Source organism: Pleurodeles waltl, chromosome 5 (genome assembly GCF_031143425.1).
Source record: "Pleurodeles waltl isolate 20211129_DDA chromosome 5, aPleWal1.hap1.20221129, whole genome shotgun sequence".
Taxonomy (NCBI): domain Eukaryota; kingdom Metazoa; phylum Chordata; class Amphibia; order Caudata; family Salamandridae; genus Pleurodeles; species Pleurodeles waltl.
This window is the reverse complement of record NC_090444.1, coordinates 1,866,480,445-1,866,494,175: the sequence shown is the minus strand read 5'-3', so window position 1 is coordinate 1,866,494,175 and position 13,731 is coordinate 1,866,480,445. Positions and strand designations below refer to the sequence as shown.

The 13,731-nt window shown below is 50.3% G+C and overlaps 1 protein-coding gene across 1 annotated transcript in view; it reads left to right on the top strand.

The window, feature by feature from the left end:
- Positions 1-7,260, top strand: part of KLC4 (kinesin light chain 4) — a 364,418-nt gene extending 357,158 nt beyond the window's left edge. Inside the window, exon 16 of the mRNA XM_069236408.1 lies at positions 3,380-7,260. Within this exon, the coding sequence (XP_069092509.1) occupies positions 3,380-3,469 (90 nt within the window). The 3' untranslated portion in view covers positions 3,470-7,260. The remainder of the gene's footprint in view (positions 1-3,379) is intronic.
- Positions 7,261-13,731: the final 6,471 nt, after the last annotated feature.

Sequence of the window (13,731 nt, the reverse complement as noted above, 5' to 3'; positions counted from 1 at the left end):
GTTCTTTCGGAGAGGAAGGAGGTGAGCCAGTCCAGGGCTTTGTGGCGAATTCCGGCATCGAAGAGGCATGTGCAAAGGGTTTGGTGGCATACAGTGTCGAAAGTTGTGGAGAGGTCTAGGAGGATGAGGGCGATGGTTTTGCCCTTGTCCAGTCTGGTCCTGATGTTGTCTGTGCAGGCGATGAAGGCGGTCTCGGTGCTGTGGTATTTGTGGAATCCAGACTGGGAGACGCTGAGTATGTTGTCCTCCAGGAAGCGGGACAGTTGTATGTTTACTGTCTTCTCTATGACCTTCACGGGGAAGGGGAGTAGAGAGATGGGTCAGTAGTTTGTGAGGTCTTCAGGGTCTGCTTTGGGTTTTTTGAGAAGTGCCTTGACTTCGACGTGTTTCCAAATATCTGGGAAGGTCACGGTCTCGAAGGAACTGTTGATGACAGCCCAGAGCTGGGGAGTGAAGATTTGGATTTCAATAGTACTGAAAGTAACAACCCTGATAGCAATGCTGCCGGTACTACTACTCATGCAGCCTCCAGTGCACTGACTAACACCATCACTTGTGATAACTGCTCGTGCAGCCTACGGTGCCTGTACTTACACTATTATCACTTGTGATAACTACTCGTGCAGCGTCTAGTGACCGTACTAACGCTATCACTTGAGATAACTGCTCGTGCACCCTCCAGTGCCCCGACTAACACTATATCTTGTGATAACTGCTTCTGCAGCCTTCAGTGCCCGTACTAACACCATCACTTCTGATAATTGCTCATGCACCCTCCAGTGACAGTACTAACACTAAAACTTGTGATAACTGCTCGTGCAGCCTCCAGTGCCCCGACTAACACCATCACTTGTGACAACTGCTCATGCAGCCTACAGTGCCCCAACTAACACTCTCACTTGTGATAACTGCTCATGAAGCCTCCAGTGCCCCAACTAACACTCTCACTTGTGATAACTGCTTGTGCAGCCTCCAGTGCCCCAACTAACACCATCACTTGTGACAACTGCTCGTGCAGCCTCCAGTGCCCCGACTAACACCATCACTTGTGACAACTGCTCGTGCAGCCTCCAGTGCCCCGACTAACACCATCACTTGTGACAACTGCTCGTGCAGCCTCCAGTGCCCCAACTAACACCATCACTTGTGACAACTGCTCATGTAGCCTACAGTGCCCCAACTAACACCATCACTTGTGACAACTGCTTGTGCAGCCTTCAGTGCCCGTACTAACACCATCACTTCTGATAATTGCTCATGCACCCTCCAGTGACAGTACTACCACTAACACTTGTGATAACTGTTCGTGCAGCCTCCAGTGCCCCGACTAACACTAACACTTGTGATAACTGCTCGTGCAGCCTCCAGTGCCCCGACTAACACCATCACTTCTGACAACTGCTCATGCAGCCTCCAGTGCCCCGACTAACACCATCACTTCTGACAACTGCTCATGCAGCCTCCAGTGCCCCGATTAACACCATCACTTCTGACAACTGCTCATGCAGCCACCAGTGCCCCAACTAACACTCTCACTTGTGATAACTGCTCGTGCAGCCTCCAGTGCCCCAACTAACACCATCACTTGTGACAACTGCTCGTGCAGCCTCCAGTGCCCCGACTAACACTCTCACTTGTGATAACTGCTCGTGCAGCCTCCAGTGCCCCAACTAACACCATCACTTGTGACAACTGCTCATGTAGCCTACAGTGCCCCAACTAACACTCTCACTTGTGATAACTGCTCGTGCAGCCTCCAGTGCCCCAACTAACACCATCACTTGTGACAACTGCTCATGCAGCCTCCAGTGCCCCGATTAACACCATCACTTGTGACAACTGCTCATGCAGCCTACAGTGCCCGACTAACACCATCACTTGTGACAACTGCTTGTGCACCCTCCAGTGAACATACTAACACTATTATCACTTGTGATAACTGCTCATGCAGCCTTCAGTGCCTGTACTAGCACTATAACTTGTGATAATTGCTCGTGCAGCCTTCAGCGCCCCGACTAACACTATACCGTGTGATCACTGCTTGTGAGGCATGAGCAGTTATCACCAGTGACAGTGTTAGTAGGGGCACTGGAGGCTGCTTGAGAGATGCACCGCTGTGGGTGCAGCTGGTGCTGTGTATGTTTAGACGCGCACCTGCGCCCAGTGAGCAGTACAGAGACCTGAGAAGACTGAGCTGCATTTCTAGCACCCCAAAGTGATGCGTTGCCTCTACTGATGTAGGACAACTATCCTGATTAGCTGATAGTAGAGGGCGCGACAGCTGATACAGGTGCACCATACTCGCCAAAATAGGAGCTACCTGGGAGTTAGAATTGTGTGAACAGTGAGTGCTTTAAACTGCACCCACATCTCCAGCAGAAGCCAGTGCAGTTTCTTAAGCAGGCCAGAGGCTGAACAGAACTTTGGGCAGGAAAACAGCAACTTGTCTGTAGCATATTAGGCGTGCTGGAGTCTGCCGATTACTGCTTTACTCAGGCCTAGGTAAAAGATACTGCAATAATCCAAGCACAATAGAATTATGGTAAATGCAGTTCACGATAACACTTAATTGAGTGACAGTGTTTAGTTTTCACCCTTATTGGTGCAGCCAGTGCTGTCATCTCCAGCCACTTGTGTCTGAGTTTGGTCCTTCATCAGTAGAGAGCAGAAGTAGCAGAGAGCTGGGAAAAGCCATCTGGTGATGCTGAAATGCTGCCCAAGTCTTCACGGGTCACAGCACCATTCCACAGGCACAGCTGCAGCCCAGGTGAGCTTCTCAGCTCATTGGCTCAAGGGAGCCTTTTAAACACCAGGGAGGAGGGAGCACACTGCCTCTAATGCCAGCACTCAGTTCACCCCAGTGCATTATGGTAAATGCAGTGCATGATAACACTTACTTCAGTAACCCTTGTTGCTGCAGCCAGTGCAGTGTATCTCTAGACATGTGTTTCTGAATAATTGTCTTTCATCAGTAGAGAGCAACACGTAATTTTGGGGGTGATGGAAATGCTGTTCAGCCTTCTCAGGTCTCTGCACCACTCACTGGGCGCGGGTGCGTCAACACAAGCTTGTCATCTCAATAGCTCAGGGGAGCCTTTTCAAACTAAAGAAGGGTCGGAGCACACTACCTCACATCTCCGCACCCAGTTCACCCCAGTGCACTATTTAGTCGATCGAATGAAACTCAGTGAGAATGAGTCTCGATAAGTTTGTAGTCTAAGAATCCGCACAACTAATGACAAAACGTCAGTGAATTTGGCTTTCTAGAAGATTCACAACCCCTTCTGTGTATAGTTTGGTTATAGTCGTGTGCATGGTTGGAGCCTCTTTATGTTGGTAAAGTTGTGCTCTGACCTCACGTGTTTTTGTTCTCTTTCAGGGATCTCGAAGTTTGCTGGCTGAGTCCAGAGGCCTGAGTGCCAGCACTATCAACCTGTCCTCCGGCACCTCACCTCTGACCTCCAAGTAGACCCCTACCCATGCCAGAGGGGTACTGCGGCGACTCGTGTGAGGGCATTCATGGAGATGGGCACTGCCAGTACCCTGCACCTGTGACTTTTACAGGATCATTACATTTCAATGTTTTGTGTCATTGCCATTAGGGCGGACGTAGTTTGGCCAGCACTGATTGGCACTAGCAGGGACCAATCAGGAGTGCCGTTTACTGAAGGTGGGCATTCATCAGTGGTATCTCAGCCAGTGACACCAGGGACCAGGAGAAGAATCTTCCTTAAAACGTCAGGAGCGGGATAGCTCCTTCTTGTAATACTTGGACATTAGAAGCCTGGGTATAAACACGCCAGCACTGGAGTACTCCATCACATGGAACTTTACTGTGTCCTGCTATCAATACTCAAGCCTACACTACAGAGCACTGACACTGGAATGCTGCATCCTCACTCTATCAATCTGCTTCTTCAAATGCTGTAAATGTAAAGTAAGGCACTCCATTACTGTAATAGATACCACAATTCTACGTTAGCACGGGTACTGTTCAGTCCTCTAATTACCAGGGTGTTTAAAAACCTGCACTGGGACATCTCCATCCTGAGCGCGCAAACATTAGAAACCTACAGTGCGACACCTAGAACAGCTCCATCCTGTGATACACAGGCATTAGAAACCTACAGTACGACACCTAGAACAGCTCCATCCTGTGATACACAGGCATTAGAAACCTATACTATCACTAGAATAGCTCCATCCTGTGACACAAAGACATTAAAAACCTACAGTACGACACCTAGAACAGCTCCATCCTGTGATACACAGGCATTAGAAACCTATAGTACGACACCTAGAACAGCTCCATCCTGTGATATGGGCATTAGAAACCTACAGTACGACACCTAGAACAGCTCCATCCTGTGATACACAGGCATTAGAAACCTATAGTACGACACCTAGAACAGCGCTATCCTGTGATACGGGCATTAGAAACCTACAGTACGACACCTAGAACAGCTCCATCCTGTGATACACAGGCATTAGAAACCTATAGTACGACACCTAGAACAGCTCCATCCTGTGATACAGGCATTAGAAACCTACACTATGTTACTAGAACAGCTCCATCCTGTGATACAGGCATTAGAAACCTACAGTACGACACCTAGAACAGCTCCACCCTGTGATACGGGCATTAGAAACCTACAGTGCAAAAACCTAGAACAGCTCCACCCTGTGATACAGGCATTAGAACCCTACACTATGTTACTAGAACAGCTCCATCCTGTGATACCCAGGCCTTAGAAACCTATACTATCACTAGAATAGCTCCATCCTGTGATACACAGGCATTAGAAACCTACACTATCACTAGAATAGCTCCATCCTGTGACACAAAGGCATTAGAACCTACAGTGTGACACCTAGAACAGCTCCATCCTGTGATACACAGGCATTAGAAACCTACAGTACGACACCTAGAAGAGCTCCACCCTGTGATACACAGGCATTAGAAACCTACAGTGTGACACCTAGGACAGCTCCACCCTGTGATACGGGCATTAGAAGCCTACACTATGTTACTAGAACAGCTCCATCCTGTGATACACAGACATTAAAAACGTATACTATTACTCCATCCTGTGACACAAAGGCATTAGAAACTTACAGTACGACACCTAGAACAGCTCCATCCTGTGATACGGGCATTAGAAACCTACAGTACGACACCTAGAACAGCTCCACCCTGTGATAGAGGCATTAGAAACCTACGCTATGTTACTAGAACAGCTCCATCCTGTGTTACACAGACATAAGAAACCTTCAGTACGACACCTAGAACAGCTCCATCCTGTGATGCACAGACATTAAAACCTACAGTACGACACCTAGAACAGCTCCACCCTGTGATACAGACATTAGTAACCTACAGTACAACACCATCCTGTGATACAGGTATTAGAAACCTATACTATGTTACTAGAACAGCTCCACCCTGTGATACAGGGATTAGAAACCTACACTGTCACTAGAAGAGATCCATCCTGTGATACACAGACATTAGAAACCTACAGTACAACACCTAGAAGAGCTCCACCTTGTGATACAGGGATTAGAAACCTACACTATGTTACTAGAACAGAACCATCCTGAAATAGACAGACAGTAGAAACCTACAGTACAACACCTAGAAGAGCTTCATCCTGTGATACTGGGATTAGAAACCTACACTATGTTACTAGAAGCGATCCATCCTGTGATACACAGACATTAGAAACCTACAGTACAACACCTAGAAGAGCTCCACCTTCTGATACAGGGACTAGAAACCTACACTATGTTACTAGAAGAGATCCATCCTGTGATACACAGACATTAAAAACCTACAGTACGACACCTAGAACAGCTCCATCCTGTGATACGGGCATTAGAAACCTACAGTAGGACACCTAGAACAGCTCCATCCTGTGATACAGGCATTAGAAACCTACACTATGTTACTAGAACAGCTCCATCCTGTGTTACACAGACATTAAAAACCTACAGTACGACACCTAGAACAGCTCCACCCTGTGATACAGGCATTAGTAACCTACAGTACAACACCATCCTGTGATACAGGTATTGGAAACCTATACTATGTTACTAGAAGAGCTCCACCCTGTGATACAGGGATTAGAAACCTACACTGTCACTAGAAGAGATCCATCCTGTGATACACAGTCATTAGAAACCTACAGTACAACACCTAGAAAAGCTTCATCCTGTGATACAGGCATTAGAAACCTACAGTACGACACCTAGAACAGCTCCATCCTGTGATACACAGGCATTAGAAACCTACAGTACGACACCTAGAACAGCTCCATCCTGTGATACACAGGGATTATAAACCTACAGTACGACACCTAGAACAGCTCCATCCTGTGATACAGACATTAAAAACCTACAGTACGACACCTAGAACAGCTCCACCCTGTGATACACAGGCATTAGAGACCTATACTATCACTGGAATAGCTCCATCCTGTGACACAAAGGCGTTAGAAACCTACAGTACAATACCCAGAACTGCTGCATCCTGTGATACATGGGTATTGAAACCTATAGTATGATACCCAGAACAGCTCCATTCTGTGATACAGACATCAGATACCTACACTACAATACTAGAATAGCTCCATCCAGTGATATTCAGTCATTAGAAACCTACAGCACTATACCAGAACAGCTCTTTCCTGTGATATACAAAAATTAGAAACCTACACAATGTTCTTAAAGCAACGTAGTTCTATGATGTGCAGACATTAGAAATACACACTATGAACTAGACGAGCGCCGACCTGTAACACAAGCCATAGAAACCTGCGCTACAAACAACTACATCTCGCGATACGCAGACAGTGGAACCCGACTTCCGGCATTTCATTATTGGGACACTCCATTCTGTAATAGATATCAGAAACCCCCTGTAGGCCACTCCACACCTGAGTCAGCTCCACCCCACCGTAGGTTTGAAAAAAATTAATTCCTGCTGTACTGACGCACTGGAAGTGTTCTGGTGATACGCAGACATGGAAGCCTGTGCGGTAACACTTCATGACTAGAACAGCTTCAACATACTAGACATTAATAGACACCTACACTGTAGCACCCGCCTCCTCTGTCCAGACATAGATGTTACACACCTACACCGGGACAGCTGTACAGTGAGGCAGATGTACCCCTCACTGGGACAGCTGTACAGTGAGGCAGATGTACCCCTCACCGGGACAGCTGTACAGTAAGGCAGATGTACCATACACTGGGACAGCTGTACAGTGAGGCAGATGTACCCCTCACCGGGACAGCTGTACAGTAAGGCAGATGTACCATACACTGGGACAGCTGTACAGTGAGGCAGATGTACCCCTCACCGGGACAGCTGTACAGTAAGGCAGATGTACCCCTCACCGGGACAGCTGTACAGTGAGGCAGATGTACCATACACTACACTGGGACAGCTGTACAGTGAGGCAGATGTACCATACACTACACTGGGACAGCTGTACAGTGAGGGGGGTGTACACCTGCACTGTAGCACCCGCCTCCTCTGTCCAGACATAGATGTTACACACCTACACCGGGACAGCTGTACAGTGAGGCAGATGTACCTCTCACCGGGACAGCTGTACAGTGAGGCAGATGTACCTCTCACCGGGACAGCTGTACAGTGAGGCAGATGTACCCCTCACCAGGACAGCTGTACAGTGAGGCAGATGTACCATACACTACACTGGGACAGCTGTACAGTAAGGGGGGTGTACACCTGCACTGTAGCACCCGCCTCCTCTGTCCAGACATAGATGTTACACACCTACACCGGGACAGCTGTACAGTGAGGCAGATGTACCCCTCACCGGGACAGCTGTACAGTGAGGCAGATGTACCATACACTGGGACAGCTGTACAGTGAGGCAGATGTACCCCTCACCGGGACAGCTGTACAGTGAGGCAGATGTACCATACACTGGGACAGCTGTACAGTGAGGCAGATGTACCCCTCACCGGGACAGCTGTACAGTGAGGCAGATGTACCCCTCACCGGGACAGCTGTACAGTAAGGCAGATGTACCATACACTGGGACAGCTGTACAGTGAGGCAGATGTACCATACACTGCACTGGGACAGCTGTACCGTGAGGGGGGTGTACACCTGCACTGTAGCACCCGCCTCCTCTGTCCAGACATAGATGTTACACACCTACACCGGGACAGCTGTACAGTGAGGCAGATGTACCCCTCACCGGGACAGCTGTACAGTAAGGCAGATGTACCCCTCACCGGGACAGCTGTACAGTGAGGCAGATGTACCATACACCGGGACAGCTGTACAGTGAGGCAGATGTACCCCTCACCGGGACAGCTGTACAGTGAGGCAGATGTACCATACACCGGGACAGCTGTACAGTGAGGCAGATGTACCCCTCACCGGGACAGCTGTACAGTAAGGCAGATGTACCATACACTGGGACAGCTGTACAGTGAGGCAGATGTACCATACACTACACTGGGACAGCTGTACAGTGAGGGGGGTGTACACCTGCACTGTAGCACGCGCCTCCTCTGTCCAGACATAGATGTTACACACCTACACCGGGACAGCTGTACAGTGAGGCAGATGTACCCCTCACCGGGACAGCTGTACAGTGAGGCAGATGTACCCCTCACCGGGACAGCTGTACAGTAAGGCAGATGTACCCCTCACCGGGACAGCTGTACAGTGAGGCAGATGTACCATACACCGGGACAGCTGTACAGTGAGGCAGATGTACCCCTCACCAGGACAGCTGTACAGTGAGGCAGATGTACCATACACCGGGACAGCTGTACAGTGAGGCAGATGTACCCCTCACCGGGACAGCTGTACAGTAAGGCAGATGTACCATACACTGGGACAGCTGTACAGTGAGGCAGATGTACCATACACTACACTGGGACAGCTGTACAGTGAGGCAGATGTACCATACACTGGGACAGCTGTACAGTGAGGCCGATGTACCCCTCACCGGGACAGCTGTACAGTGAGGCAGATGTACCATACACTGGGACAGCTGTACAGTGAGGCAGATGTACCCCTCACCGGGACAGCTGTACAGTGAGGCAGATGTACCCCTCACCGGGACAGCTGTACAGTGAGGCAGATGTACCCCTCACCGGGACAGCTGTACAGTAAGGCAGATGTACCATACACTGGGACAGCTGTACAGTGAGGCAGATGTACCATACACTACACTGGGACAGCTGTACAGTGAGGGGGGTGTACACCTGCACTGTAGCACCCGCCTCCTCTGTCCAGACATAGATGTTACACACCTACACCGGGACAGCTGTACAGTGAGGCAGATGTACCCCTCACCGGGACAGCTGTACAGTGAGGCAGATGTACCCCTCACCGGGACAGCTGTACAGTAAGGCAGATGTACCCCTCACCGGGACAGCTGTACAGTGAGGCAGATGTACCATACACCGGGACAGCTGTACAGTGAGGCAGATGTACCCCTCACCGGGACAGCTGTACAGTGAGGCAGATGTACCATACACCGGGACAGCTGTACAGTAAGCAGATGTACCATACACTGGGACAGCTGTACAGTGAGGCAGATGTACCATACACTACACTGGGACAGCTGTACAGTGAGGGGGGTGTACACCTGCACTGTAGCACCCGCTTCCTCTGTCCAGACATAGATGTTACACACCTACACCGGGACAGCTGTACAGTGAGGCAGATGTACCCCTCACCGGGACAGCTGTACAGTGAGGCAGATGTACCCCTCACCGGGACAGCTGTACAGTAAGGCAGATGTACCATACACTGGGACAGCTGTACAGTGAGGCAGATGTACCATACACTACACTGGGACAGCTGTACAGTGAGGCAGATGTACCCCTCACCGGGACAGCTGTACAGTGAGGCAGATGTACCCCTCACCGGGACAGCTGTACAGTAAGGCAGATGTACCATACACTGGGACAGCTGTACAGTGAGGCAGATGTACCATACACTACACTGGGACAGCTGTACAGTGAGGGGGGTGTACACCTGCACTGTAGCACCCGCCTCCTCTGTCCAGACATAGATGTTACACACCTACACCGGGACAGCTGTACAGTGAGGCAGATGTACCCCTCACCGGGACAGCTGTACAGTGAGGCAGATGTACCCCTCACCGGGACAGCTGTACAGTAAGGCAGATGTACCATACACCGGGACAGCTGTACAGTGAGGCAGATGTACCCCTCACCGGGACAGCTGTACAGTAAGGCAGATGTACCATACACCGGGACAGCTGTACAGTGAGGCAGATGTACCATACACTACACTGGGACAGCTGTACAGTGAGGCAGATGTACCATACACTACACTGGGACAGCTGTACAGTGAGGGGCGTGTACACCTGCACTGTAGCACCCGCTTCCTCTGTCCAGACATAGATGTTACACACCTACACCGGGACAGCTGTACAGTGAGGCAGATGTACCCCTCACCGGGACAGCTGTACAGTAAGGCAGATGTACCATACACCGGGACAGCTGTACAGTGAGGCAGATGTACCCCTCACCGGGACAGCTGTACTGTAAGGCAGATGTACCATACACTGGGACAGCTGTACAGTGAGGCAGATGTACCCCTCACCGGGACAGCTGTACAGTAAGGCAGATGTACCATACACTGGGACAGCTGTACAGTGAGTGAGGCAGATGTACCATACACTACACTGGGACAGCTGTACAGTGAGGGGGGTGTACACCTGCACTGTAGCACCCGCTTCCTCTGTCCAGACATAGATGTTACACACCTACACCGGGACAGCTGTACAGTGAGGCAGATGTACCCCTCACCGGGACAGCTGTACAGTGAGGCAGATGTACCCCTCACCGGGACAGCTGTACAGTAAGGCAGATGTACCATACACTGGGACAGCTGTACAGTGAGGCAGATGTACCATACACTACACTGGGACAGCTGTACAGTGAGGCAGATGTACCCCTCACCGGGACAGCTGTACAGTGAGGCAGATGTACCCCTCACCGGGACAGCTGTACAGTAAGGCAGATGTACCATACACTGGGACAGCTGTACAGTGAGGCAGATGTACCATACACTACACTGGGACAGCTGTACAGTGAGGGGGGTGTACACCTGCACTGTAGCACCCGCCTCCTCTGTCCAGACATAGATGTTACACACCTACACCGGGACAGCTGTACAGTGAGGCAGATGTACCCCTCACCGGGACAGCTGTACAGTGAGGCAGATGTACCCCTCACCGGGACAGCTGTACAGTAAGGCAGATGTACCATACACCGGGACAGCTGTACAGTGAGGCAGATGTACCCCTCACCGGGACAGCTGTACAGTAAGGCAGATGTACCATACACCGGGACAGCTGTACAGTGAGGCAGATGTACCATACACTACACTGGGACAGCTGTACAGTGAGGCAGATGTACCATACACTACACTGGGACAGCTGTACAGTGAGGGGCGTGTACACCTGCACTGTAGCACCCGCTTCCTCTGTCCAGACATAGATGTTACACACCTACACCGGGACAGCTGTACAGTGAGGCAGATGTACCCCTCACCGGGACAGCTGTACAGTAAGGCAGATGTACCATACACCGGGACAGCTGTACAGTGAGGCAGATGTACCCCTCACCGGGACAGCTGTACTGTAAGGCAGATGTACCATACACTGGGACAGCTGTACAGTGAGGCAGATGTACCCCTCACCGGGACAGCTGTACAGTAAGGCAGATGTACCATACACTGGGACAGCTGTACAGTGAGTGAGGCAGATGTACCATACACTACACTGGGACAGCTGTACAGTGAGGGGGGTGTACACCTGCACTGTAGCACCCGCTTCCTCTGTCCAGACATAGATGTTACACACCTACACCGGGACAGCTGTACAGTGAGGCAGATGTACCCCTCACCGGGACAGCTGTACAGTGAGGCAGATGTACCATACACCGGGACAGCTGTACAGTGAGGCAGATGTACCCCTCACCGGGACAGCTGTACAGTAAGGCAGATGTACCATACACCGGGACAGCTGTACAGTGAGGCAGATGTACCATACACTACACTGGGACAGCTGTACAGTGAGGCAGATGTACCATACACTACACTGGGACAGCTGTACAGTGAGGGGGGTGTACACCTGCACTGTAGCACCCGCTTCCTCTGTCCAGACATAGATGTTACACACCTACACCGGGACAGCTGTACAGTGAGGCAGATGTACCCCTCACCGGGACAGCTGTACAGTGAGGCAGATGTACCATACACCGGGACAGCTGTACAGTGAGGCAGATGTACCATACACTGGGACAGCTGTACAGTGAGGCAGATGTACCCCTCACCGGGACAGCTGTACAGTGAGGCAGATGTACCATACACCGGGACAGCTGTACAGTGAGGCAGATGTACCATACACCGGGACAGCTGTACAGTGAGGCAGATGTACCTCTCACCGGGACAGCTGTACAGTGAGGCAGATGTACCCCTCACCGGGACAGCTGTACAGTAAGGCAGATGTACCATACACTGGGACAGCTGTACAGTGAGGCAGATGTACCATACACTACACTGGGACAGCTGTACAGTGAGGGGGGTGTACACCTGCACTGTAGCACCCGCCTCCTCTGTCCAGACATAGATGTTACACACCTACACCGGGACAGCTGTACAGTGAGGCAGATGTACCTCTCATCGGGACAGCTGTACAGTGAGGCAGATGTACCTCTCATCGGGACAGCTGTATCGTGAGGGGATGTACACCTGCACTGGGACAGCTGTAGCATGAGGGGGGTGTACCATACGCCGGGACAGCTGTATCGAGATGGGATGTACACCTACACCTTATCATTGGGCCTCCTCTGTCCAGTCATAGATGTTACACACCGTCACTCGGGACAGTCCTACAGTGGGGGTAGATATTCGCCTAAACGTCAGCATTGGGGTAGCTCAGCATGGGACAGATGTTAGATACTAAACTCGGGATAGACAATATTATGCTGCCCTCTAGCATCCTGGAGTATCTATCTATATATATATATGTATTTTATACACAGTAAAACATTCCAGCTCCGCAGGCCACCTCTGTCTACTGTTGCCTTTACCATCCCCTCTGTCCCCTCCTGGCTTCACCCCCAACATTTCCACATGGACTATGACAACCCGCAGCTTACCCACTTGGAGGAGCCTCCTTCAGTTGCTTCAATCACAGCCTCAGTTTCCTTCCTCTGCCTTTCGCCTGGTCTTGTATATTCATTCCATGGTTTTCCAGTGTTTGTCTCATTCTTCTTCATGGTAGGGGTAGAGTGCCCATGGATTCTTTACTTTGCAAGACCTTCCTGGGACAATAAACATACACTTTATACCTTGGGCCCACTACAAAAAATGTTTCACACAATCATGTCCCTTCCCCATAAATTCTCCTTCCTTTGCCATCCGCATCAACCGAGACAAACCATTATGGATGGCAAATAGTTTGGCCCATGTGTCTTCATGCTAACACTTTTCACAATCTGCTAGTGCACACTGAAACCCCTGCCAGCTCCAAGAGGTTTTACAGTCTTGCGTGGACTTACATACGGTTGTAAGCCCTATATGCAGTTGATCTCCTAAAGGCTGGTAATTATACTTCATTTTGCAGATATCTAAAGAGTTACAGAGGTCACTGGCATGGACTGTAATTATGTTTAGCTGCAGATCCAGTCACATTGTGT